Genomic DNA, 25,308 nt, shown 5'->3' with positions numbered 1-25,308 from the left:
TTTACAGACTGAAATAAGGCAAGGTAAACTGTACGCATTACATCCATTCATAAGTAATTTTGTTACTGGACAAAGTGATATATAATTCTACGTAATTTGTTAAAAAGGTAGTTGATTTCTTTGTTCCACTTCAGATGTTTTCAATAATGATTCCCAAATATTAAACTCTGAAGATTAATTTATAATTGGACAATTACAGCAAATTGCAGAACAACCAAAATTGTGTAGTTTAATGTTTAGGAGAGGAGTAGGAATTTGTAAGATTTACTAGCTAGTTAAAAAGGAATAACGGTAGTTTTACCAGTGTTAAGATAAAGAATATTCGAATAAAACCGTGCTTTTATTAATATTAAACCATTATTTGTGTTAAAGTAAATGTCGTGCCAAGTTTTCTACCCAAACAATAATACTGTATCATACAATACAATATAATACAATACACCTTTTGTGGTTTTGTAAAGCAATTTATTGCTAATAAAGCTTTAATGTATATCGTCGCTTAAGAACCAATACCGCGTAACTGACATTTTTGGTCAAAACTGTTTTTTTGCACAGATGGTACCTCCACTGTCATCTGCATGCATTGACAAGCGCGGAAATTTGATTGCATGAATGGCCTGCGTGCGAAGGAGGGGGGTACAATACCGCGTATCTGAAGTCACGAGAAGTCTGTAGGAAATACCGCGTATCTGACAACAGATATTATGTCTATTCCCTGCGCGCCCTCAGTACGGAAGCTGGTTCTCGTTACTGCCTTGTAAAATTGTATCAACAGTGTGTAATATTCTGAGAAGATTAAAGAAGTGTTCAGTTTCAATTATTTAAAAGGTAAATATAATAGAATTATTTCACTAATGTCAATTGAATGTTAGTTGAGCTGAATTGCCGCAGAATCTCCAAGTTCATTCACTGAAATATAGTACATTTAATATTTTATTATTATATAGGCCTACAGATACAAGAAAAGAAATGGACAATGAATCAGACGACAGTCAGTTTAGCGAGAACGAAATCCTATCTGTGGTATGTTCTGCATTGAAGACGGGAGAAACTTCTGTGAACATTAACAAAGGTATGGCATAAGAAGTATCACAGTTATTAAACGTTTATTTTTCTTCAGTTACGGAATCATAACAGCAAACTTAATTTAAGTACTTAATATAAATAATCATGAATGGGGCCGCTAAAATAGTTTGCGCTACATTTATGGTGCTGAGCTTGGTTCCTTCCATTTCCTCCGGTAGGAGGAAGATCTAAATTGATGATAATATTTACTACACATGTTTTTAAGCCATTTATATCACATTTATAAACACTAATAATCTCATATTATTCGTAGGTGTACTGCCTGATAATTCAAATGCAAAAGAAAACCGTCCTTCTGGAAATGGGCTGCTGCAGATCAGGGATTATCCATCCAGTGTTACCGGTAATGTTATGATCGTATTATGCAGTCTGGTATGATTTAAAGCAACGCTATTAAAATAATACAGCTAGAAATAGGATAGGACAGAAACTGAAGACAATACCATGTCAATGAAGGACCTACACCAAATTTCGGAAGCGTCTTCATATGTAGACGACCCCGAAGAATTTGTGAGTGATACTTATTCTACATCTTTACATTCGTCAGAAAAAGGTAAAGAGAAGAATCTACAAGCGTTTCATGGAAATTTGACAGAAAAGAAATAGAAGTTCAAAGCCACAAAAGGGTAAGTGGAAGAAAATGAAAAATAGAAAACTTAGAATGGAAGAGGAAGCTTATCTTAGCTACAAGAGATCGAAATATGGCAAAGTAACACATGATACGGAAAGAGATGCAAGGAATTTGGGGCCAGAGTGTAGTTATAAAATGTGCCAAAATTCGAAAGTAATGGGCTGTAATTTAATTTCTAATGAGAGAAGACATCTTTCAGGCATTCTGGAAATCTATGACTTGGGAACAGAGGACCGTTTACGTATCAAATCTACGAAAAGACCTGACAGTACAAATTCTGAATCGAGAAGAAAGAGAACATTTGTCTACAACCTAAAAGTTGATGAGAAAAAAATTCAGGTTTGCAAAAAGATGTTTCTGTGTACATTGGGAATTAAAGAATGAACTGTGCAATATTGGTTAGCTAATAGTACTGATGGCGTCCCTTCAGTAAAATAAAGTCATGTTCTCGTGCAAAAGCACAGAAAAAAAGAGCATTAGTAGCCTGCCTAAATTACCGTCACATTATTGTATATAGAACCGATTGTGCCATAGTTTTTATGATAGTATTCCACATTAGGGTTACTCAAGGATTAGTTTTTGTGATTTCAGCATAGGCCTATAATTATTTCTTCATTGTGTTTAACGAATATTGTGCCTGAAAAAGTATCATCATTATTATATTTTTATATGATTTTCTTTTCATTATCCGCAAGTCAGTCAAGTCCATTGTCAATAATAATAATAGTAATAATAATAATAATAATAATAATAATAATTATTATTATTATTAATTATTTTATTATAAAATTATATTTGTCAGCAACGTTTTAGCAACAATTCTACTTATCTATTCATATACGTCGTGTGAAAATAAAGTACCTGATATCAGATTGTCATTATTATTATTATTATTATTATTATTATTATTATTATTATTATTATTATTATTATTTACTTACTTACAAATGGCTTTTAAGGAACCCGAAGGTTCATTGCCGCCCTCACATAAGCCCGCCATCGGTCCCTATTATTATTATTATTATTATTATTATTATTATTATTATTACTATTATTATTATTATTATTATTATTATTATTATAACAATAAACATTGAACTGTGTCTTCTTTTTCCTTTCCCATAGTTTCAGCATTTGACTGACTAAGAATGCAGCAATCATTGTCTGGAACGTAATCTAGTGCTGATTCAAGCTACAGCCTACCGACCTTGACCTCAAGTCAGATGGTAGGACAACAATTTAGATAACACATTGACATATACAAGAGCACGAATAATATTTCCAGAAGACAGTTTTCACGCAAAGAAAACGCTTGTCAGCATGTGTCCTGAAGCTGCTAAAGTTGCCTCACAATACCGCGTAACTAACAAAATGTAGTCAACGGCAGAGTTCCAATACCGCGTAAGTGACATGGTCAAATGTCCACGGCCATGATCATCCATTTTCACTTAGTTACAAATTAGTTATGCTATTTCATAGCCATACACCACTTTTCAAGACTATTGCGTTATTTTTATGGTTTTTATTCGGTTTTTTCCTTCTCCTGTAAAATTTACATTTTGTCAGTTACGCGGTATTGGTTCTTAAGCGACGATATAAAAAATAAGACCAAGAACTGTACCTTGGGGGACACCAATATTAATATTGCAAAATTCACTAAGAAAATCATCATTTTTGTTATATGAATTCTATCGTTCAGGTAACATTTTAATAATTTTAAAGCTTTTCCTCTAATACCTATCTTTATTTTCGTCAACATAAAATTTCATGGTCACGAAACAGTATTGTTGTATACATCGAAAGTGTTTCTACGTGCGTGGGCATAAAACCTTCAACAAAACACAAAATATACCCAACAAAATGTATCGTTTTATCAGTCACGTTATCCGAAACGAGAATAACTTTACAAAACATGATGTTGTTCTACGTTTCTATGTGTTTCGTAATGAGTAGGCCCGGATTTTTTAGGTCTTTAGCTTTCGTAATTTGAAAATTTCAACTCCCCCCCCCCCCCTCCGTTTCATTCCCGCTGTATCCGAATGTGAGAATTCTAATCAATCTAAAAAGGCCTATTATAGATTGATATCTACTCCCTCCAACTCTTCTTCGAAGATATCTCTTCCAAAGCAGTCTGAGGTACTTGTGCGGTTTGTGGATCCTTAAAATGCGGTCGTATCAGTTGTTCCGATAACTCTTGATAATGGACATTCGGACGTTTTCGTTCCGTTTATAGCCACAAAGGGCAAATCATCTCGATATACAGTAGGTCAAAAGTCGCTTTCCCAAATACTTCCTTACACTTAATTACATTCAATTTACATTTGACTACACATGCCTTTACAAATTTTGTTCAAAATGGAGACCCTGTTTCTGGATACACAATTCACAACGTTTAGACACTGATTTACAATGACAGAACATAGCTTACGATTTTCACGAATGACTGTTCGATCATCTGTCGCAACTGATGCAGATCCTGCGGTTTCTGAGCAAAAACATCATTTTTCAGAGTACCCTACAGCGAAAAATCACATGGCGTTAGGTCGCATGATCTGGGTGGCCATTCTGTTGTCCCACGACGGCCAATCCATTCATGGAATTGCTGATTCACTCCTATACCAAAATGAGGTCGTGCTCCTTCCTGTTGTCATATCAACTAGGATCGGCAAAACGAGGGCTGGCTCAAGACATGACATCGGAAAAAACAGTTGACGCACGAACATGGTTGTCAACCCACCACTTATTACACTAGGTATTTGTTTATTCAAGTTATGTCATCTGTATAGCCTATGTGTAGAAGTATGAAACCTAAGAACGAATTTTGGGGAAAGCTACTTTTGACCCACTTTGTATTATTATATTTTTTTAAGTTGGGTGGATTTTAAGATATATATTTCGGAGTCATAAGCAGAGTTGAAATAGCTATTCTTTTATGAAATTTCAAGATTACCACTTTCAGAATCTAAAGATACATCTAGAATGATGACCTCGTGTATCTGTAAGCACATTAAGATTGTTCAAGTGATGGTCCATTATTTTGTTTCATCAGGAAGATAAAAATTGAAATCATTACCTTCAAAGTTGACGATTGACACGTGAGATAGTTATGCTGAAAGATTACGTAATATAGAAACTTGACTAAGTACAGCTAAGTTAACAAGTAATATGCTTTCATTTTCAACGGATATTGCGAACTTCCTGAAGAGTGAAGCTGAAATGGAAGTATAATGTACAAGAAACTTAAAAGGAAGACGAATAGACACGTAACATAACTGCTGTGAGATGTGCAGCACATTGCATAACCCTTGCAAACAGCTACCGAGGTTTACCTATGGATATTGAACTTATTGTCGGTAGACGTTTGAAATGAAAATTCTTTCGGCAGGATACGATTCGAACGCTATGAAGCAATATTCTCTAACGAACTTTTTGAGAGCGCCTTCTGTGTTATTGCTACGATATTGTGTATGTTGATATATTATTTCGTAAATAAAGTTGATGTTTGCAGTTTTCGTCAGTTCACACAAATTAATTAATAAATTAGCGGAAGTGGAGATGCCGCTGGGCAGTGAGTCTTCTGTGTAATGTTGTGACGTTATACGTCGAAAACAGCGAGTGAAATTACATTGTTTATAAGCTTTTTGCCAGAAAATACGCCGCAGAAATCAGGGAATGAACAAAAGAGAACATGGCGTGAAATGAAAGAAAGCGCGCAAATAAAGCGATGAAAAATTGAGCGAACAATGAGAAATAGTATACATAAACTAGTGAGAGTGTGCAAAGCAAGGAAAAAGGCATTTTTAACTTCTCTTCTGCGGTTCAGTTACGAAGTGTCAGCTATTTCAGTGAATGTTCCTACACCGCCAACAATGTCTAATTCAACTGCCTGCTGTCAGTGATTTAGAATAAAATCGTGGTTCATCAAATAAAAACTTCAAACCAAATAAGAGTGCTCATAAAAATTTGGAAAGCAATTTATAAAGAAAGAATTTGGTTTTCTGTTTAATTTTTATATGTCTTCTTTGAGCTATCATATACAAATTTCTTTCCCCTTTTTTCACATGTAGGTGGTACGTGTTCAAATGTTGAGGGATTTCTATAATTTCGTATAATTTCAATGTAAAACATCGGATCACACCAAAACTCGGTGGCTTTCATTGATTTTAGTCGTTAAGAGAATAATTATGTATATTCGGATCTAAAATGGTATTTCTTATCTATATAAAAACACCGTGTACATAAAATCCGATAACACTTTCCCTAAATCATTACACAAAGGCCACGAATGATACAGGCCAACTCTCCTAGACATGTCAATGAAAGAGAAACTAAAATAGTTTTGCTTAGATTTTACCGTAAAAGCTATTAGTTTCACCATTCTTCACGGTTAGCGTTCTTGTAATAAAAATGACGACCTCTGGTTTAAACGTGCTTTCTGTGTGCTGCAATTAATTGTTGAATGTACGGTGCCTGGAATCTTAATAAAATCGTTAAATATGACCACAATTCACCTAAGGTGAATTTATGCGCATTGTCATGCCGAAAACTTCATAGACCGTTCTTCTTCACCGAAAGGACTGTTACTGGATACGCATAACTGCTTATGTTGCAGCGATGGTTAATACCGAGAATGCAGAAAGATTTCGTTTCCAGCAGAATACAGTTCCACCCCATTTCCATAACGACGTTTGTAATTATTTGAACATCAGATTTCCGCGAAGCTGGATCGGTCGTACTGGAGAAAGGGATGAATGCTTTGAGAAATGGCCTCCAAGGTCGCCAGATTTGAATCATGCGTCTTCTTCGTATGGGTATAAATCAAGGATTTCGTGAATGTACGAACTGTGCCACAAAATATAGAGAAACTCAAGCGTAGGATTCGAGAAGCGGCCACCATTGTAACTAAGGATATGTTTGGGAAAGGTATGGCAAGAGTTTGATTACGTGTGGACATTGCCGAGTTTCATGCGGTTCCCACATCGAACCTTTGTGATGTTGAAACACACGTGGAGAGTTTCTTTTCTCAACGGTTTTCAGGGTGGAAGCAAAATAACTGTGCAGATTTTAAGAGCTTATTTCTTGAATAGAATACAACAACAAATTCTATTACCATATTAGTCCCAAATTAATACTTTTCTCAGAAAAAAAATATTTTTCCCTAAATGTTAACACTGTTTCATTCGATATCTACTTACTATCCTATGGTTCTGATTTTTACTTTTATCTTAGAGAAACTGAATGATCTATCACTCTGCAGTTCTTCAACAAAAGGGCGGTTTTCTTGCAAATTAATAATTAATTCCTGCTATTACGAAATCTGGCAACCCTACTGCAGTGATTAAGGGACGAAATGCTATTATTAAAGCTGAGTTCACGTGTGTATTCTTATGTGAGCCGGCGATGCGCTGTTGCCAAACTACGTAGACTTTCAACTGAATATTCTAATTAAATATGCACTTAATTATATCATGTGAAGTATTTGTGTAATAAAGTAAGGATGATGTTACGAGACTTTGTGTACATTGTACATAATTTTTAAATCTTAATTGTAAAAGTAGGCTATTATTTGACACTTTTGTACTGCAAAAGTTTGCCTTTATTATTAAATAAAATGGAAAATACGTTGCTATGTTATTTTACTTAGCAACGTGTTATGAAGTATTTTATAACAATTATTACCATAGCAGCAATACAGCTGACGTCGTGAATCATAGAGAATAAAATTATTCACTGATAACATATTTAATACGCATAATATTGGATTTATAGATTTATTAAGAATGATGATCAACCAGTCAATAACGTTAACGATGAAAAGAAGTCTATTTACAACCCATGTATTCCTCACTTCAGTGAGAGATACAATAGTAGGCTAATATGCGTTACAAGAGCGGTATGTTGAAGTTTTCATGTTCGAGGAAAACTTTGAAAAAGCGAAACGTAGTTGAGCTTTTTTAATTTTCGAGAATTGAAAGAAAACATACCGCTCGTGTATCGTACATTATTTTGTGCGAAGATCGTTTATTACATACCTGAAAGAGGAATTTCTAATTAGTTGTAATGAAATCTCCATCTTGGTTTCTGTTCAATGACGGCACATTTGGAAAACAAAAATATCTATCTTCAACATTGTTGCTTTAAAATGTTTTCTGTGTTTACTATACTCCAGCAGGCCGTGATATACGTCTGTCTTTTTTCCCCCTGTCTATAAATGCGAACTTAAAACAAACGGCTTCCTTAATGTTACATGGATCACGAAATGCAGTTACTTTAGTGGAGTTGTAGAGTTTACTTAATTTTTGCAAATATTTAAAAACAATAATTAAGAGTGTAATTTAGGTGAAATTCCAGTGGTAAGTTTCCAATTTATAATTATTACTATATTGAATGTCTCTAAAAATATGTTAAAAGCCTAAAGCAGTAAAATCAATATGTCACTTAAGCGGTAAGAAGAGGAAAATTATTATGTGTGTTAGGTTGGGAATACTGAATGTGGAATTTTAGACTTACCGCGGTTTGGTTTTGTGCGGAAACCAAGTAAATACGCACGATCTCGCACAAAATGAATATTAATGCATGGGAAATGAAAGGACTTCTTTTTGGCGCTAGGGGAACTTCATTTAAGTTAACCAAAACCATTCTCCTTTCTCTTAAATTTTCTAATGAGGACATTAACAAAATTTGTCTAATGGTATTGAGAGATTCATTATCCATTTCACACAATCACTTGTATAACACTACGTAATATTTTTTTACTTCATTTCATTACTCTTAATTGTACTTTCATTTCATGTTTCTCCGAAATCAAATTGTATTTTATTTTTAAATTTATCATTGTTATGTATTCTCTCCGCAAATCATATTATATTTTATTTTTAATTTAACCTCTGCTTTGTATTCTGGATCCTAATGGTCAGCCATAGATGTCGGCCAGATGTCACAAATTGTGGAATTAGTAGTAATTTTCGGCAAATAACGAATAATGTAGATAAAGTATTGTATACAACTCGTACAAAAGTAGCTTCATTAACTCGTGAGTCTTAGATAACTCTGTCCGGTCGTGATCTAACTTGACTCACTTGGTAATAAAGCTCAACTTTTATGTATCGTTATTTAATATACTATTGTAGTTCTTCGTGTTTTTCTATAACCAGCTTCAATGTTTTAACTCTGTCATAAAATGCCTGCAACAAGAAGTTGTTTCGGGAGGTGATTACTTGATTAGAATGGACTGTAAAAGATTTGATTATGAAAGTCGATAAGAGAAAGACGAAATTCACCACAGTGGAGGAGGGAAATACCTTATATGTGAGAAAGTGTACAGAGTTCCCCCTAATTTATGATACACAAGACAATTACATTTTCAGATAACGATAGGCCTGTGTTATCTGATAAGGTGGTAGCGTGAAATCACAAGAGGAATTAAAATAAATAATATTAGAAAGGTCCCATTGCGATATAAATTTATAATTGATGGCCAAATTACTGTACAGGTTGCTAACTTTTTTTATTTAGGATTTTTAGTGTACTGAGTTACGGTAAATCATTGTTTTGTCTTTAATGTAGATTTTTATGTAGCCATGGTGATGTCTGTAAACAATACACAGTTTAACTTACGTGACTACAGAACCAACTTTGCAACATAAAATACCACAGTCAGCATTCGAACCCAGGGCCAGTGCGAATAAAATCTCAGCTTTAACGCATTTCTACAGTAAGCATTATTTGCTCTTGTTTGAAAGGTTTACATTAAGGGAACTTGCTGATATACATTTCATTTATGTGAGAGCAAATGAAATGGAAAGCAAGCTGCAAGACTTTTATGAGTTACAATTTTTCTTTACGACGGACGTCAAAGAGCTCATGTTTATAAGACTTCACAAACGTCTGCAAGAAATAGAGAGTCTGAGAGCAAGGATCATAACTGCCTGTGACAGTCAGGAGCATGCCGGTAATCTTCGAACGGGCTCGACAGTCGATGGAACGACATTGTAATGGCTGTATTGAGGCTTGCAGAAGATATTTTGAACAATTTATGTAATGAGTACTGGTATATGAATCCTGATACCCTTCAAGTAAATACTGTACATCTGGTATGTATTAATTAAACGTTTTTAAGTGCTTTGTGTGGAGTGTGGCATTGCATGAGGCAGAAACATGGGCATTATGGCGAAGTGAAGAGAAGCTACTATAGTTGCATACGCTTTAGGAAGTGCAAACTCTATAAAGACTGTAGATATTATCGTTCGTCATTTTAGTTCTTTCGTTGCCGAGCTACCTACCAGACGAGGAATCTATTGGCGCACCATTAAACATTATCAAGTCGTAGCTCCTATGATAGTATGGACTGTAAATTTTAGGATTCATAGATAAATGTCTAGGGAAAGCACACACAAAAATTCGAAGTCAAAATCTTTTTTTGGAAAGTGAGAAAAAAAATACTCACTTCGAAGTGACTCGTTCGAAATAGACATTGACACCTTCAAAAATTGATAAGCGACGAACTTTTTTATTTTTGACGTTAGATGGAGGCCAAAGCGAGAGAAATGTTTGAAAGTATGGAAATTGCTTTTAAAAGTGGCTGCTATTCAAAATCCTTAGCCTACTGGTTTACGAGTTACGGCGAATTAAAAAAAAAATGCGAGGGTTTGCCTGGAGGACTTTCGTATGCGGAGTGACAACTTTATCTGTTAGAATTGCGGATTCTCATAGAAATCATCGCTCTGATTTCAAATTTGTTTTCGAAATGTTTCCATTGCTTAAGGTTTTCGAGCTAAGCGTGAGTTTTGAACTGTAATTAAAATATTTGTATTGCATAAATAACATCTATACTGATTAAACAGTAGTATGACATACTTTGAAATGAAGAAAAATGAAAAGAATGTCATAGTAGGCCTAGTAATTAAATTTACTATTTGTATTACCTAGATCTACATATATTATACATGTAGGTCTAGGTAATACCACAGTCTATACAGTCACGAAGCTTGAGTTGTAAGGGAGCTAGGAACAATAAACTGTGCCGGTACTATTTCGCATTGTCTGTAATGAGGCGATAGTAGCGATTCTAGTGCTTAGCAACTATCTATGGATGCATATTTACTACGTATTGAGCTTCGTGACTGTATGTACTAGACTGTGGTATTACTGTCGAAAGAAAGAACCAAAATGGTGGGCAATTATATTCACTATTTATCGAGCTTTAGGAAGTGGATAACGTCATGAGCAGCAAATGACGAGACGCACACGCAGCCGACGTGCAACGTGAAATAAGAGCAACGCGACTATAGAAACATTTTAAATATGCATATGGAGGAGGATGGAGCGTGTGAAATGGACAGGCAGAATAAGAAATGAAGCAGTGTTGGAAAGAGTGGATGAAGAAAGAATGATGCTGTAACTGATCAGGAAGAGAAAAGGAATTGGATGGGTCACTGGCTGCGAAGAAATTGCCTACTGAAGAATACACTGGATGGAATGGTGAACGGGAGAATAGTTCTGGGGCAGAAGAAGATATCAGATGATGACGACATCAAGATATATGGATCATATGCGGAGACTAATAGGTAGGCAGAAAATAGGAAAGATTGGAGAATGCTGGGCTTCCAGTGAAAGACCTGCCCTTCTGGCAGAAAAAAAAAAACACACACACACACACACACACACGTATGTATGTATGTATGTATGTATGTATGTATGTATGTATGTATGTATGTATGTATGTATGTAATGAAATAACGATTTTTTGGGGGGTTATTATTCTACAATGTTACTTTGATCGATTAGCACACTTATCTTACTTACTTACTTACAAATGGCTTTTAAGGAACCCACAGGTTCATTGCCGCCCTCACATAAGCCCGCCATCGGTCCCTATACTGTGCAAGATTAATCCAGTCTCTATTATGATATCCCACTTCCCTCAAATCCATTTTAATATTATCCTCCCATCTACGTCTCGGCCTCCCCAAAGGTCTTTTTCCCTCCGGTCTCCCACCTAACACTCTATATGCAGTCCACACCTGTGGAGTAACGGTCAGCGCGTCTGGCCGCGAAACCAGGTGGCCCGGGTTCGATTCCCGGTCGGGGCAAGTTTCTTGGTTGAAGATTTTTCCGGGGTTTTCCCTCAACCCAATATGAGCAAATGCTGGGTAACTTTCGGTGCTGGACTCCGGACTCATTTCACCGGCATTATCACCTTCATCTCATTCAGACGCTAAATAACCTAAGTTGTTGATAAAGCATCGTAAAATTAACCTACTCTATATGAATTTCCGGATTCGCCCATACGTGCTACATGCCCTACCCATCTCAAACGTCTGGATTTAATGTTCCTAATTATGTCAGGTGATGCATAGAATGCGTGCAGTTCTGCGTTGTGTAACTTTCTCCGTTCGCCTGTAACTTAATCCTTCTTAGCCCCAAATATTTTCCTAAGAGCACACTTATCACGTTCTATAATTTACTACCAAACGAAACGCTTCCGAACACGGCTTCCTATAATTATTAAAGTTGTTCGGTGGCTAAGTCGGCAACACTGTTTGTACTACCTTTAAATTTTGAGAGAAATGGCAGGGAAATTTGCCTGAAGCCCTGTTTCACTGACAAGGACAAGGAACATAAAACTTTACTTACCTCTTGATGGAAGGCACTCTAAGAATTTTGTCCTTTACAATTCGTCGATCGTGTTAGAATCCTGGGTTACCGTAATCACTAGACCACCAAAGACGACGACGTTGATGAATAAACGTGAGTAAGGGCATAATTTTATCACAGTCTAGTATATACAGTCACGAAGCTCAATACGTAGTAAATATGCATCCATAAAGAGTTGCTAACCACTAGGATCGCTAATATCGCCTCATTACAGACAATGCGAAATAGTACCGGCACAGTCTATTGTTTCTAGTACCCTTACAACTCAAGCTTCGTGTCTATATATACTAGACTGATTTTATGTCCACTCTCTCTATTACTGTATTCTCAACTGTTGATAACAGATGCAACCACAGTACGGATTATGGAGGTATTTGGTGGGAAAGTGCGGATATACGTAGGTTCAAAATCCCACTAGCATAGTACCTTCTATGCAATGAGACTGTCTGATGTGCATGTACCGGATACACAAATTGGAAACCATTGTTAATTAAGGCGAGGCTTGTAGATAAGTTAGTTGTTAAGTGCTCGGAACTTGAGATCTACCAGCCCACCACATTTGCTGATTTATTCTGAAGGACAGGAATGTGGATAACACATACATCCAATTAAAATTTATTTCGGAAACTTACGACAAAACTAGTTTTAAATACCGTAAAGCAGCTTAAATGATAAAAAAATATATTAAATACTTTCATGTAACAATTCCGGTTATGAGACAAGAATGAAAAGTGGGTCTTGTCTTTATTTTCTCTTTTGCCTTCAGACGTGTATATAACTAACAATTTGCTGATGACGTGAAACTGAATTTCTGCACGTCACGTTGTGAGAAAATTGCAGGATGAGGCACATAGCGTAAAGAAAACAAAAAATATGCGAGAAAAATTTCCAGACGAATACATTCGTTCTTCTGTGTTTCTTTCTCAGATAAGTTTTCATTTTATATTTGACCTACACTAGACGAAGTCACTTTGAGATCTATGGCGAAAGATCGACGTTATTTCAAAATGTCTTTTCGTGCTCTATACAAAGTGTTCTAAAAACGGTTTAGAGAGGAGGTAGTACGCATCAAAACAAGAAATAGAAGTCCTATAAACATGGGTTCTAAAATTTATATCTTCTGAGAAATGAGCAAATGTTTACCATCACTGTAAGAGCAGCACATCTTCCACTGTGAGCTCTTTCGCAAGAAACAAATGAGGAAATAGAATGTAACCACAGTCTAGTATATACAGTCACGAAGTTCAATACTTACTAAATATGCAAACATAGATATTTGCTCACCACCAGGATCGCTACTATCGCCTCATCACAGACTCTTTCCCTAGCAGACGATAAAATGTATTGTACTTTCGATATCTTGTTCTTTTGAAAAAATTAACACCTTTCTTCCAGCATTGAAATATGTTAAAATATGAAATACATAAGGTTTATATATTATTTTCATATAATATATATTATATTCTATAAACTCACCTTCCTGGATCTTTCGGAAGAAGGGTAACTCTAACCTATTTTTCTTACAATTTATAGTACTACAAACGTCTCCTCGTCCCATATTATTATTCAGATTATTGTATTTTAGCCATTTACAGTTATTACAACCGATAACGAACATTTCGCAGTTTACATAGCTTTTCACAAAAATGCGAAATACGGTACAGTCAATGGCTTTTCGATCTAGACCAGGCCGTAATGTTTGTTCATGTTTTCTATTTCAGTGTATGGAGCTCAGTGAAATATTATTTTATAACTTTATTGCGTATCGTTGCTAAGTTTTATTTAGTGTAATGTGTCCATAAGTTCCGCTTACTTCTTGTTGCATAATATGTTGCAGAAATAATTACAAAACTGTGTTACTTTAATGTGAAGAGAATTTTACATGTTAACATAATCTGTTCGCGTCAACATTTCAAGTTTAGAATGGAAGCTATTTTGAGGTTTAATAAAAAAGAATTTATATTGTGATTTCAATTTAGCACATCTACCTTCCTTAATTTTAGACAAAACATTTACCATACCACTCCTATGAAATTTGTGTACGTACAATTGTGTAACTTCGTCTCTTAAATAGTAGATAAATACAATAATTCAGTACTCAATTGTAGTATTAAAATACAGACAAATTTAATGTCCGAGGTATCATACATGACATTATGCTTAAGTATAATGTATCATTGCGAATATAGGAATATAAGTTAAATATAGTAAACATAACCTATAATTTTCATATGAATGGTAAGACATTGGAGATCACTAAATTTAGACAGGAAAGGGCAACTGGTACAGTAAACATAACCTATAATTTCAACATATCTAAATATTCGTGCGGTGCAATTGAAAATTATTGAATCGTGCATAAATGAATATACAAGAATTTCGCAATATTTAATCGAAATAACGGCAGGTATTACACATACGAACAACGTAATTTTCACACCATAAATAATATTACACCTTAACTCGCAAGTGAATTATGTCTGAAGTGTCTCATAATCATTGTTTTAAATTTTACTAATGGAATTACACTACATTTTAGAGAAACATATGTTACTGTTTATGCATTCCAACTAATTTATATGGTTGAAACGCCGCCCTTCGTGATCGGGTTAAGCGAGTTTTATGGTCTGCCTTACGACTTGTATTAGATCACGATGGCTGTGGCACAGTCTATTGTTCCTAATACTCACAGCGCTCCAAGCGGCTAGCAACTATCGCGAGAATTGCAAAAAATCATCCTAAGCTTCGTGACTACATAATAGACTGTGATGTAACCGTTTGTCACTACGTATTAGTTTTCTATCTGTTGAATAGGAGCATGTTTTGCTTATTTCCCAAGAACTCTCAGTAGAAGACATGCTGCTCTCACAGTGATGGTAAACATTTTGCTCATTTCTCTGAAGATATAAATTTTACGACCTATGTTACTATTACAACAAAACAGGCCCGATTCAACAGATACGAAACTAGCTTACTCTACTGGTACAGTAATAATTACTGCAGTGTAGAATCAGTTTACGTACAATATATGCCCTGCCCATCTCAAACGTCTGGATTTAATGTTCATAATTATGTTAGGTGAAGAATACAATGTGTGCAGTTTTGCGTTGTGTAACTTTCTCCATTCTTCTGTAACTTCATCCCTCTTAGTTCCGAATACTTTCCTAAGCACCTTATTCTCAACACCCTTAACCTTTGTTCCTCTCTCAAAGTATGGGTCCAAGTTTCACAGTCATACAGAACAACCGGTAATATAACTGTTTTATGAATTCCAACTTTCAGTTTTTTAAAAGCAGATTAGATAAGCTTCTCAACCGAATAATAACAGGCATTTCCTATATTTATTCTGAGTTTAATTTCCTTTCGAGTGTAATTTATATTTATTACTGTTACTCCAAGGTATTTTAATTTTTCCACCTTTTCAAAGGATAAATTTCCAACTTTTATACATAGATCGACTTTTTAGTTCTGGTAACTATTTTTTTTTCACGATTCAAAGCATACCTACATGGTTCTAAGTTTTACAAGCCTTCGATGTAGTCACCAGCGATGCGGAAGCCGTTGGATCCTGTTGGCACTGCCTAATCTGTTGATGGTGCGAATAGAACGGTCGGTTGCCTATAAAACGTCTTCAACTGTTCGGAAGCGAATCCCGCGAAGTGGATCCTTCATCTTAAGGATTAGATCGAAGTCGCAGGGACTTAAATCCGGAGAATATGGCGGGTGATAGAGTACTTTCCAGCCCCAGAGACTGAACAATTCAGACACAACTCCTGCTGTATGCGCCCTAGCTTTGTCATGCGGAACGATGGGTGGGTTATCCATAAAGTGTCGCCGTTTTCTTCTCAGAGCTGCTCGCAGATTGTTTCGCAAAAACGAATAGTAGTACTCAGCATTGACGTTCTGCCTTGGGGAAACTGTATGTTTTAAGATCACACCATCCCAATCATAGGCAAGAATCAGCATAGCCTTCACATTGGCGGGGGTCTGCCGAACTGTTGTTTTTCGTGGTGACCCGTGATGACGCCACTCGTCCGATTAGCGTTTCAGCTGAGGTTCATAAGATCTGGCCCAGGTCTCATCAATTGTAATGATACGCCGTAAGAAGATCTCTCCTTCCCGCTCATAGCGCTGCAAGAGACTACGAGAAGCGTCATATCGCTGCCATTTTTGTATGTCCGTTAATCTTGCGGAACCCATTTTGAGGCAATTTTCCGCATTGAGAGCGGTCCTTCAGGATGTGCAGCACAGTCGAAGGCGCCAATCCTGTATCTTGCGCTAACTCAAGAATCGTTAAGTTCCGATCCGTCTCCACTAATGCTGACACATGTCAGTCACTTAGAGCGTATTCCAAATCTCACCGGTGAGCAATCTGATGGCATCACGGTGTTCCGAATTTCACCGATGGCGACACTGATGCTCCACCGGTGTCGCACCGGTGCCATCAACTTGCAGAGGTGGTGGCAGTCTCCATCAGCCGCCATCAGTGAATCTGATTGGTTCTTATATAGGGCGGGAATTAGCAGACGAATGACATCGTGCACTGTCGTGTCATGGCGGTGTGTTCTGCTTTAGTTGTGCTGTATTGTTTGTAATGAGCACAACGTAAAAACAATATGTTAATGGCTTATGAGCGAACATGTCAACGGACCAGTTATTACTACCGGTTCACGAAATAAATTGTTTATGCTATCTTTTCTTTGAACTATATGGCAGTATGAAAATTTCGCAAAATTTTGCTAGCGTAGCGCAGACAAAAACTTATACAGTCGCCATGACAGCCATCGATCCTTCCAGCAGTTTTGTTCCTTATTTCGCTGCAACGTGACGTCATTGATGCCACCGGACCGGTGAGATTCGGAATACGCTGTTACTGGTGGGTGACCAGATCGAGGCATAGGCTCTCACCTGAGAGGATAAAAAGAAAGGAGGGAGTACTACAAGGCAAATATGCTTGAAATCGGTGCGACGGATGTGACGTCAAACTACATATTTTACGTTCCATAATCCACCGCGAAATACCGCCAATTTTCAAATATTAAATTGGTACTGTCGGTTTAGGTCATACGTAAACGGATTAGAATCGATGTGGAGTTAACAGGAGTACTAGCACATTATTATAACAATGCACATTTCACTGTATATTTATTGAAAGTGTTATGGTTGTGGTCCACACCTGTGGAGTAATGGCTAGCGAGTCTGGCCGCGAAACCAGGTGGCCCGGTTTCGATTCCCGGTCGGGGCAAGTTACCTGATTGAGGTTTTTTCCGGGGTTTTCCCTCAACCCAATATGAGCAAATGCTGGGTAACTTTCGGTGCTGAACCCCGGACTCATTTCACCGGCATTATCACCTTCATCTCATTCAGACGCTAAATAACCAAAGATATTGAAAAGCGTCCTAAAATAACTTACTAAAATAAAAAAAATAAGTTATGGTTGTGACATGGACTGAACACTTCATTTCCACATTCTTTCTCTTATAAAGAAGGATGTTGGCATTCCTTCATATGTTAAAGCATAGGAGGACATATCAATAGACATTCTACAGTTGATCCGAACAGAATATTAGCTTATTTATAAAAATAACACCTGCTGAACTTGACTACACTTTTGAAATATTCACAACAGCACGAAACAATTTGTAATCGTAATAATATGAACAAAACAGCTCATAAACACACCGGAAAAAGAGATAAACTATGGGTAATTTGACGGCCATACTAGTACACCTTTTTGTTTCCACCGTTTCAAGCTTATGGCCCGAGTTTGGCTCTAATCCACCTTGCTACCGTTCGGTAAGGTAACGCAGCCGCACCCCAAGCCTTTTGCAGTCCTTGATGAACTGTCGTGCTGTGCGACCTCTAGCACATTGAATTTTTAGCCAGCTTCTCTGTTCCTCCTCCGAAAACATTGCGACTGTATTCTGCGACCTTTGCTCACAGCTGCTCGTCTTATTGTTGTCACTGTGAACGGACATGGAGGGGGGAGGGCAAGTTCATTAGCTCTGAGGGAGGGGAGGCATGTAAGCAACCTGTGGTATAAACGATATTGCTTGGCTCCTTTGCACAGCATCGCTGCAGCATAGTTGCCACTATTAAAAAATCAACCCATTCCTTATTCACCAAATTATGATTTGTATATCAAACGGCTGTCTAAGTTTAATGTAAGTTATTCATAATATTGTGGGTATTCATCACGAAGTAATTCATAATTTGAAGTCGAAAAAGTTTTCGCTCATCTCATAGTTAAATAAGACAAGGAAATCGTCCAAAATCTCGGCTTGAAGTGACAATCTGGGATAACATAACTTACAGTCACCTTGCTTCGGCAAAAGGTTCCTTCACTTTACGATTTCATGGGCTAATTGTAATGTTGCTTAATAAAAGACAAGAATGTTATGACAGATGACGTAGAGATGTCGCAGAGTGTCTGTCATTTCTGATAAAAGTTCAGACTATTAGCTAAAAAGCTATTAGATGGATAGATGTGGACGGAGGGTGTGGCGATCTTGAAGCTTTCAGAACGTTAAACATAAAGGTGCGAGACATGTACATACAGTGTACATAAAGTGTTTATTAATGTACCTACAAATAAGAATTTGAAATATATGCATTTTACATTTGTGAAACCATCAATAGAAGGGAGATGTGTAAAGAATGAGTTACGAACTCAACACATTTTTTTTTCTCAATTAAATTTTTACTTGTAACAGTTCAGTTCGGTTAAGAGGGAAGTATTATATGATATTCTTATTGAATTTGGTATTCCCAAGAAACTAGTTCGATTAATTAAAATGTGTCTCAGTGAAACATACAGCAGAGTCCGTATAGGTCAATTTCTATCTGATGCTTTTTACAATTCACTGCGGGCTAAAGCAGGGAGATGCACTATCACCTTTACTTTTTAACTTCGCTCTAGAATATGCCATTAGGAAAGTTCAGGATAACAGGCAGGGTTTGGAATTGAACGGGTTACATCAGCTTCTTGTCTATGCGGATGACGTGAATATGTTAGGAGAAAATACACAAACGATTAGGGAAAACACGGAAATTTTACTTGAAGCAAGTAGAACGATCGGTTTGGAAGTAAATGCCGAAAAGACGAAGTATATGATTATGTCTCGTGACCAGAATATTGTACGAAATGGAAACATAAAAATTGGAGATTTATCCTTCGAAGAGGTGGAAAAATTCAAATATCTTGGAGCAACAGTAACAAATATAAATGACACTCGGGAGGAAATTAAACGCAGAATAAATATGGGAAATGCGTGTTATTATTCGGTTGAGAAGCTCTTATCATCCAGTCTGCTGTCCAAAAATCTGAAAGTTAGAATTTATAAAACAGTTATATTACCGGTTCTTCTGTATGGTTGTGAAACTTGGACTCTCACTCTGAGAGAGGAACATAGGTTAAGGGTGTTTGAGAATAAGGTTCTTAGGAAAATATTTGGGGCTAAGCGGGATGAAGTTACAGGAGAATGGAGAAAGTTACACAACACAGAACTGCACGCATTGTATTCTTCACCTGACATAATTAGGAACATTAAATCCAGACGTTTGAGATGGGCAGGGCATGTAGCACGTATGGGCGACTCCAGAAATGCATATAGAGTGTTAGTTGGGAGACCGGAGGGAAAAAGACCTTTAGGAAGGCCGAGACGTAGATGGGAGGATAATATTAAAATGGATTTGAGGGAGGTGGGGTATGATGATAGAGACTGGATTAATATTGCACAGGATAGGGACCGCTGGCGGGCTTATGTAAGGGCGGCAATGAACCTTCGGGTTCCTTAAAAGCCATTTGTAAGTAAGTAAGTAACAGTTCAGTTCCTTTATCTTATTACAAATTTATATTGCTGAGGGTAAGCTTACTATATAAAGGACTAACAAAATCCAAATTTTGAACTCGCAAATGTTTTTGGCTTTTTATTTTTTATTTTCTCTTTCTTTTTTAGAAATATTTTGAAACCGAAATTTTGAGTAGATCATCTCAATTTTTAAGCTTCCCCCTCTTTTTTTTTTTTTTTGCTTACATTCACAAGACATAGAGAAACGTTTCTATGCATCCATTTTATGAAATATCTCATTTAGTCGCTTGAAATTTTTTTTGAACTTCTGAAAATGTTATTTTTTCTATAATTCATGAAGAAAATATTAATAAAATAGACTAGCAGCATTTCTTACAAAATAAATACATAAAAACATGCAGCTAGCTCATAAATATTTGCAGTAAAATTTCATCCAGATTAGGCCTAATATTTGGCATAAAAAGTTGCTGTTGAACCAAGAAAAATAATCTTACGGAAAAATGGATTTGAAAGTAAAGTGAATATTTATGTAACACATACCTATTAAAATTCTTCTCCGCTATAATCATGTAGTAACTTCAGGGAGCCAACTTTAGAAAAAAAAAGTTACCAGATTTGTAATCAGAAATTTATAAAAAAAATCTTTACTGAAAAAATAATATTTGACAGCTTTTGTTCCTTAATTAAAAAAAAATCATTTAAACATATTTGTAATCAGAATTGAACTAAACCCATTTGAGGTATGAAAATATATTATATTCTAAAGAAGTGAAATAGTCAAAATATTTTGGAAAATTTTCATGATTTTCAGTGGAGTCTCCCCTTAAGAAAATGCATTACACCATCGGGGTTCGAATCCGTAACCTCCCGGTTTGCAGCTCAACATTTTAACAGTGACGCTACGGTACGGTCTTTTTTTTTACGTAATAATATTCGAGGAAAATAAATTATAAACGGAAGCAAAGTTTGCAAGATGATGGAACATCGAATAATTGTTACAGAAGAAGTAAAAATATACGAGGTTATGTGTCAACTGTTTGACACTAATTCTTTACGATTTTATGACATTGTTAATATTGATAATAATATATTAATACATAGTAGTATCTAGGCAACACAACGATGGGAATGTCTATTGATTCTTTCCGCATGCATTCACGGTGTTGCATCAACAATCGTGAATGATATGACAAGCATGCATTTTATTTTATTTTGCTTCATCAGCGACTGTTTTTATTTAATTGAAGTGTCCTGAATCCGAATCTGTACTCACAAATTTAAAAACATAAGAAACGAAAAAAGAACTCGTCAAAATTGACGAAGTTCATATTTGTTTAAGTATTTTAAGACGATGATCTAACTTAACCTATATGACTGTATTTTAAGGCGATGATCTAACTTAAACTATATTACAGATTTTCTGTATCACGTCAGGTTTTCCTGTAATTTTTAAAGTAAAAACTAAAGAACTTAAAAAATTAAACGAACATTAAAAAAAAAAAGCGAAAGGGAGTTCATATTTTTTCTGCATCCAAAGAAGTTTAAACACTGACTGACAATGACAAAATAAATCGCTTGACAAAACAGGAAGCTATAACTATAAATGCATTATGCAAGTTTCCAATACACCTGTGCGCGTGATTCCCAGCAGATTTATTACCTGCTTTTCAAATTCTGTTCTTTGACGATACACTGCAACACGAAGTAACTTTAAGCACCGCTTAGGAAACTTTCTTTTTACAAGAGAATCACAAATTCAAGAGACTTACACTTACTAGCTCTAAGGAAAAGCCATACAAATAAATTCAGAAATGATTTCAGATTTCCTGGCAATATTTTGTGCTAAAAAAGAAAGTGAGAGATATTTGTTTATAATTTATTGTTAATTGCATATTGTTTTATAACATATAAGTCAGTTAATGGGGTTTAAGAAGAGCGCGTCAGCAATTATGGCTATTTGCGCCCTTAGAATTGTTCACAAAACATAAAACACGAATACTACAAAAATCAGTATGCGAAAAAGAACTAAAAAACGTCGTGACAGTAAAACCGAGGTACACAAATGCAGGATCAACAAAGTGATTCTTAAAATTCATAAAAATGAGCAGTTGTCAGACCCTATTATTCAAAACGAACCAATAAAATAATGATACAAAGGCCACTAGAGATAAATTGTGTAGCAGATTTCAAAAGAATGAAATTTTAAAAATAGGCTATTCGGATATAAAGTGTACGAAATGTCAGATATGTAAAATACAAATATAAAACAAATATAATCTCCGGACGTAAAGAGTCCGGAGCTTAATAAAAAGGATCAATAAAAAACTAAATCACCCTGTCAAGTCCAGTATTCAATAAAAGCTCAGAATTGCACTTACAGAATTTTAATCATTTGCGAGAGCGTCACGTAGAGTCGGCTGAATTGCATATTGTCGATGGTCACGCTCATATTTCATGCAATGCAATAAAATATGTTCGACCGTAATTGCTACATGGTTTATCTCACACTCGGGTTGAGGTTATAACATTTTAATGATTCCGTTATGTTATAAATTACCACCTTTAACATAATAATTTAATTATATAAAATATGTAGTAAATGATTTCAGAAAACATATTTCTTAAAAAAAAAAAAAAAAAATTGGACGTGATGAAGCGAAACAAAATGTGGGTTTTGTAACTACAGGAGAGTGAAAAATATAAACAGCTCCTGTGAAGCAAAACGTTTGCATACCAGTGTAGAAATAACCCAACGAATTTGAGGGCACATTGTAAAAGTGCCCCGTAATGATACAGCATAACGTCACAAAAATGAATGACTTACTTTAAAGGTGTCTTCTTCTCCATGTTTGCTGCGAGGTAATAATTCACAATAACTTATTTAACTTGAACGATAAGATCGCGGAACGAAGCACCACTTCGGCGTGTCAATTCGCGTTCACTACTTACGGAGACGTGTAGCTCGTGTTCGCCTGCATAGTGGCAACTGTTGCTATAACACGGAGCAACAATAATATATACGCGTGTACTCAACGTGGTATCCCTTGCGCTGGCCGGCACCATCCATCCCTTCCTTCGTTCAGCATTTGCCTTTCTCCTCCGTCCCCCTCCAGTTGCAATCCCCCCCCCACTCCTTCGCACCTTATGGCACATAATCTCTAAGCCAACTTCACTTTCGTGCTCCACGATGCAAGAAGGCTTGATTTACGGAGGGATTCCCCGCCATCTGACTCTCACCTATTCGAGAATGTATCCCGTTAGAGTGAAGTGAAGTTAAAGAGGTCTAGGTTCGATTATCAGTGGATTATATGTGTACATTAATATATTATTGTTAATAGAAGCTATTTATATGAAATTGAATATTCCGATAAATCCCCTCTGCAACGTCTTGTTTGTCTAACATATTCAACCGGAGATCGAACCCAGGCCGTAAGAATGAAAGATCAGCGCGTTAGCATTGAGCCAAAGATGTGGTTTGGCCTGTAATGTAGGTCTACGTATCTGTACCGTTTCGGAAGGAAAACAGAATGAAAATATTATTGAAATCTATTGCAGACTGTAACCATGGATGAAAGTGGATGCTGTTGATCTACTAATAATAATCCGAGGCGCTACAGCCCGTGAAGGGCCTAGACCGACCAGCCAGCTGCTCGCCTCACGCCCACATGCCGAATCAGAGGTGGACGATCATCCAACCAGAATGGAGGTATCGTGTGGTTAGCACGATGATCCCCCCCCCCAGCCGTTAAAGCTGGCATTTGCAACCGGACTTCGCTACCTATCGTAGCTCCCCAAGTGCATCACGATGCTGGGTGGACTCCGGTTCCATACACTGGCCAAAATTTCATGAGAAAATTTCTTCCCCCCTGAGGATTCGAACCAGCGCGCATTCCGTAACGCGAGTCCTAGGCAGGATGCCTTATACCACGACGCCACGGCGCGAGACTGATCTACTAATACTAGAATTAAAATCAGTTGAAATATAAAACTTTATAAAATCACATTATACAATCGGACGGTACCGTTTCGACGCTGTTTTGACTGATAAAGGCGCCAAACCAACTCCGAAACAGTACCGTCCGATTGTATAAGGTAGCCTATGCGTAGTGTAAACGTTATAAACCGCCAAAAAAAAAAAATATACTAGCGGCTTGAATGTATGTAACGGAAGAAAAAAAATCAAGTAGGACTAATATGTAGGCCTATTTTTCTGTAATTGTGAAGTTTTCCAGAAAAAAGTTTGTTTTGTCAGTCTAACTTTTTTTGAAGACGAGAATGCACAGTCATTATTTACTGTGCCCGATACGTACGCTGAAGCAGTCGTTTGTTACTCTGTTTATTGGTGTGTATTGGGCGCAAGGTCATTGGCAATGGCATTCACGTTCAATCGAAATGTAAACAAATAATTAGATTGCTTACTTACTTAGACTACTTATAGCTTATAGACAACCCGGAGGTTCATTGCCATCCTCACACAAGCGCGCCATCAGTCCCTATCCTGAGCAAAATTAATCCAGTCCCTACCATCATATCCCACCTCCTTCAAATCCATTTTAATATTATCCTCCCAACTACGTCTCGGCCTCCCCAAAGATATTTTTCTCTCCGGCCTCCCAACTAACACTCTCTATGCATTTCTGAATTCGTCCATACGTGCTACATGCCCTGCCCATCTCAAACGTCTGGATTTAATGTTCCTAATTATGTCAGATGAAGAATACAATGCGTGCAGTTCTGTGTTTTGTAATTTTCTTCGTTCTCCTGTAACTTCATTCCTCCTAGCCCCAAATATTTTCCTAAGAACTTTATTCTCAAAAACCCTTAACCTCTGTTCCTTTCATATACATACATACATACATACATACATACATACATACATACATACATACATACATACATACATACATACATACGGTATTTAACATCGTCTGCTTCAGGAAGTTCTTTGTTGTAAAGTGTTACAGGAGGACAGTTTTCAGTTCTGGTTCCGAAAGGAAAAAGTTAAGTAATATTTTTCTATAACTGTAAAGTTTTCCCAGAAAAAAAGTTTGATTTGTGACTCTAACTTTTTTTGAAGAAGAGAATAGACTGTTATTATTTACTTTGTTCGATACGTACGCAGAA

The 25,308-nt window shown here is 36.4% G+C and overlaps 1 protein-coding gene across 1 annotated transcript in view; it reads right to left on the bottom strand.

Annotated features, from left to right (window-relative positions):
• The window catches only part of LOC138696370 (facilitated trehalose transporter Tret1-2 homolog), a 165,564-nt gene extending 142,355 nt beyond the window's left edge, over positions 1-23,209 (bottom strand). Inside the window, exon 1 of the mRNA XM_069821245.1 lies at positions 23,009-23,209. Coding sequence (XP_069677346.1) covers positions 23,009-23,031 — 23 coding nt within the window. The 5' untranslated portion in view covers positions 23,032-23,209. The remainder of the gene's footprint in view (positions 1-23,008) is intronic.
• Between the last annotated feature and the right edge of the window lie 2,099 nt (positions 23,210-25,308).

This window comes from Periplaneta americana, chromosome 1, assembly GCF_040183065.1.
Source record: "Periplaneta americana isolate PAMFEO1 chromosome 1, P.americana_PAMFEO1_priV1, whole genome shotgun sequence".
Classification (NCBI taxonomy): domain Eukaryota; kingdom Metazoa; phylum Arthropoda; class Insecta; order Blattodea; family Blattidae; genus Periplaneta; species Periplaneta americana.
This window is presented reverse-complemented; position numbering and strand designations above follow the sequence as displayed.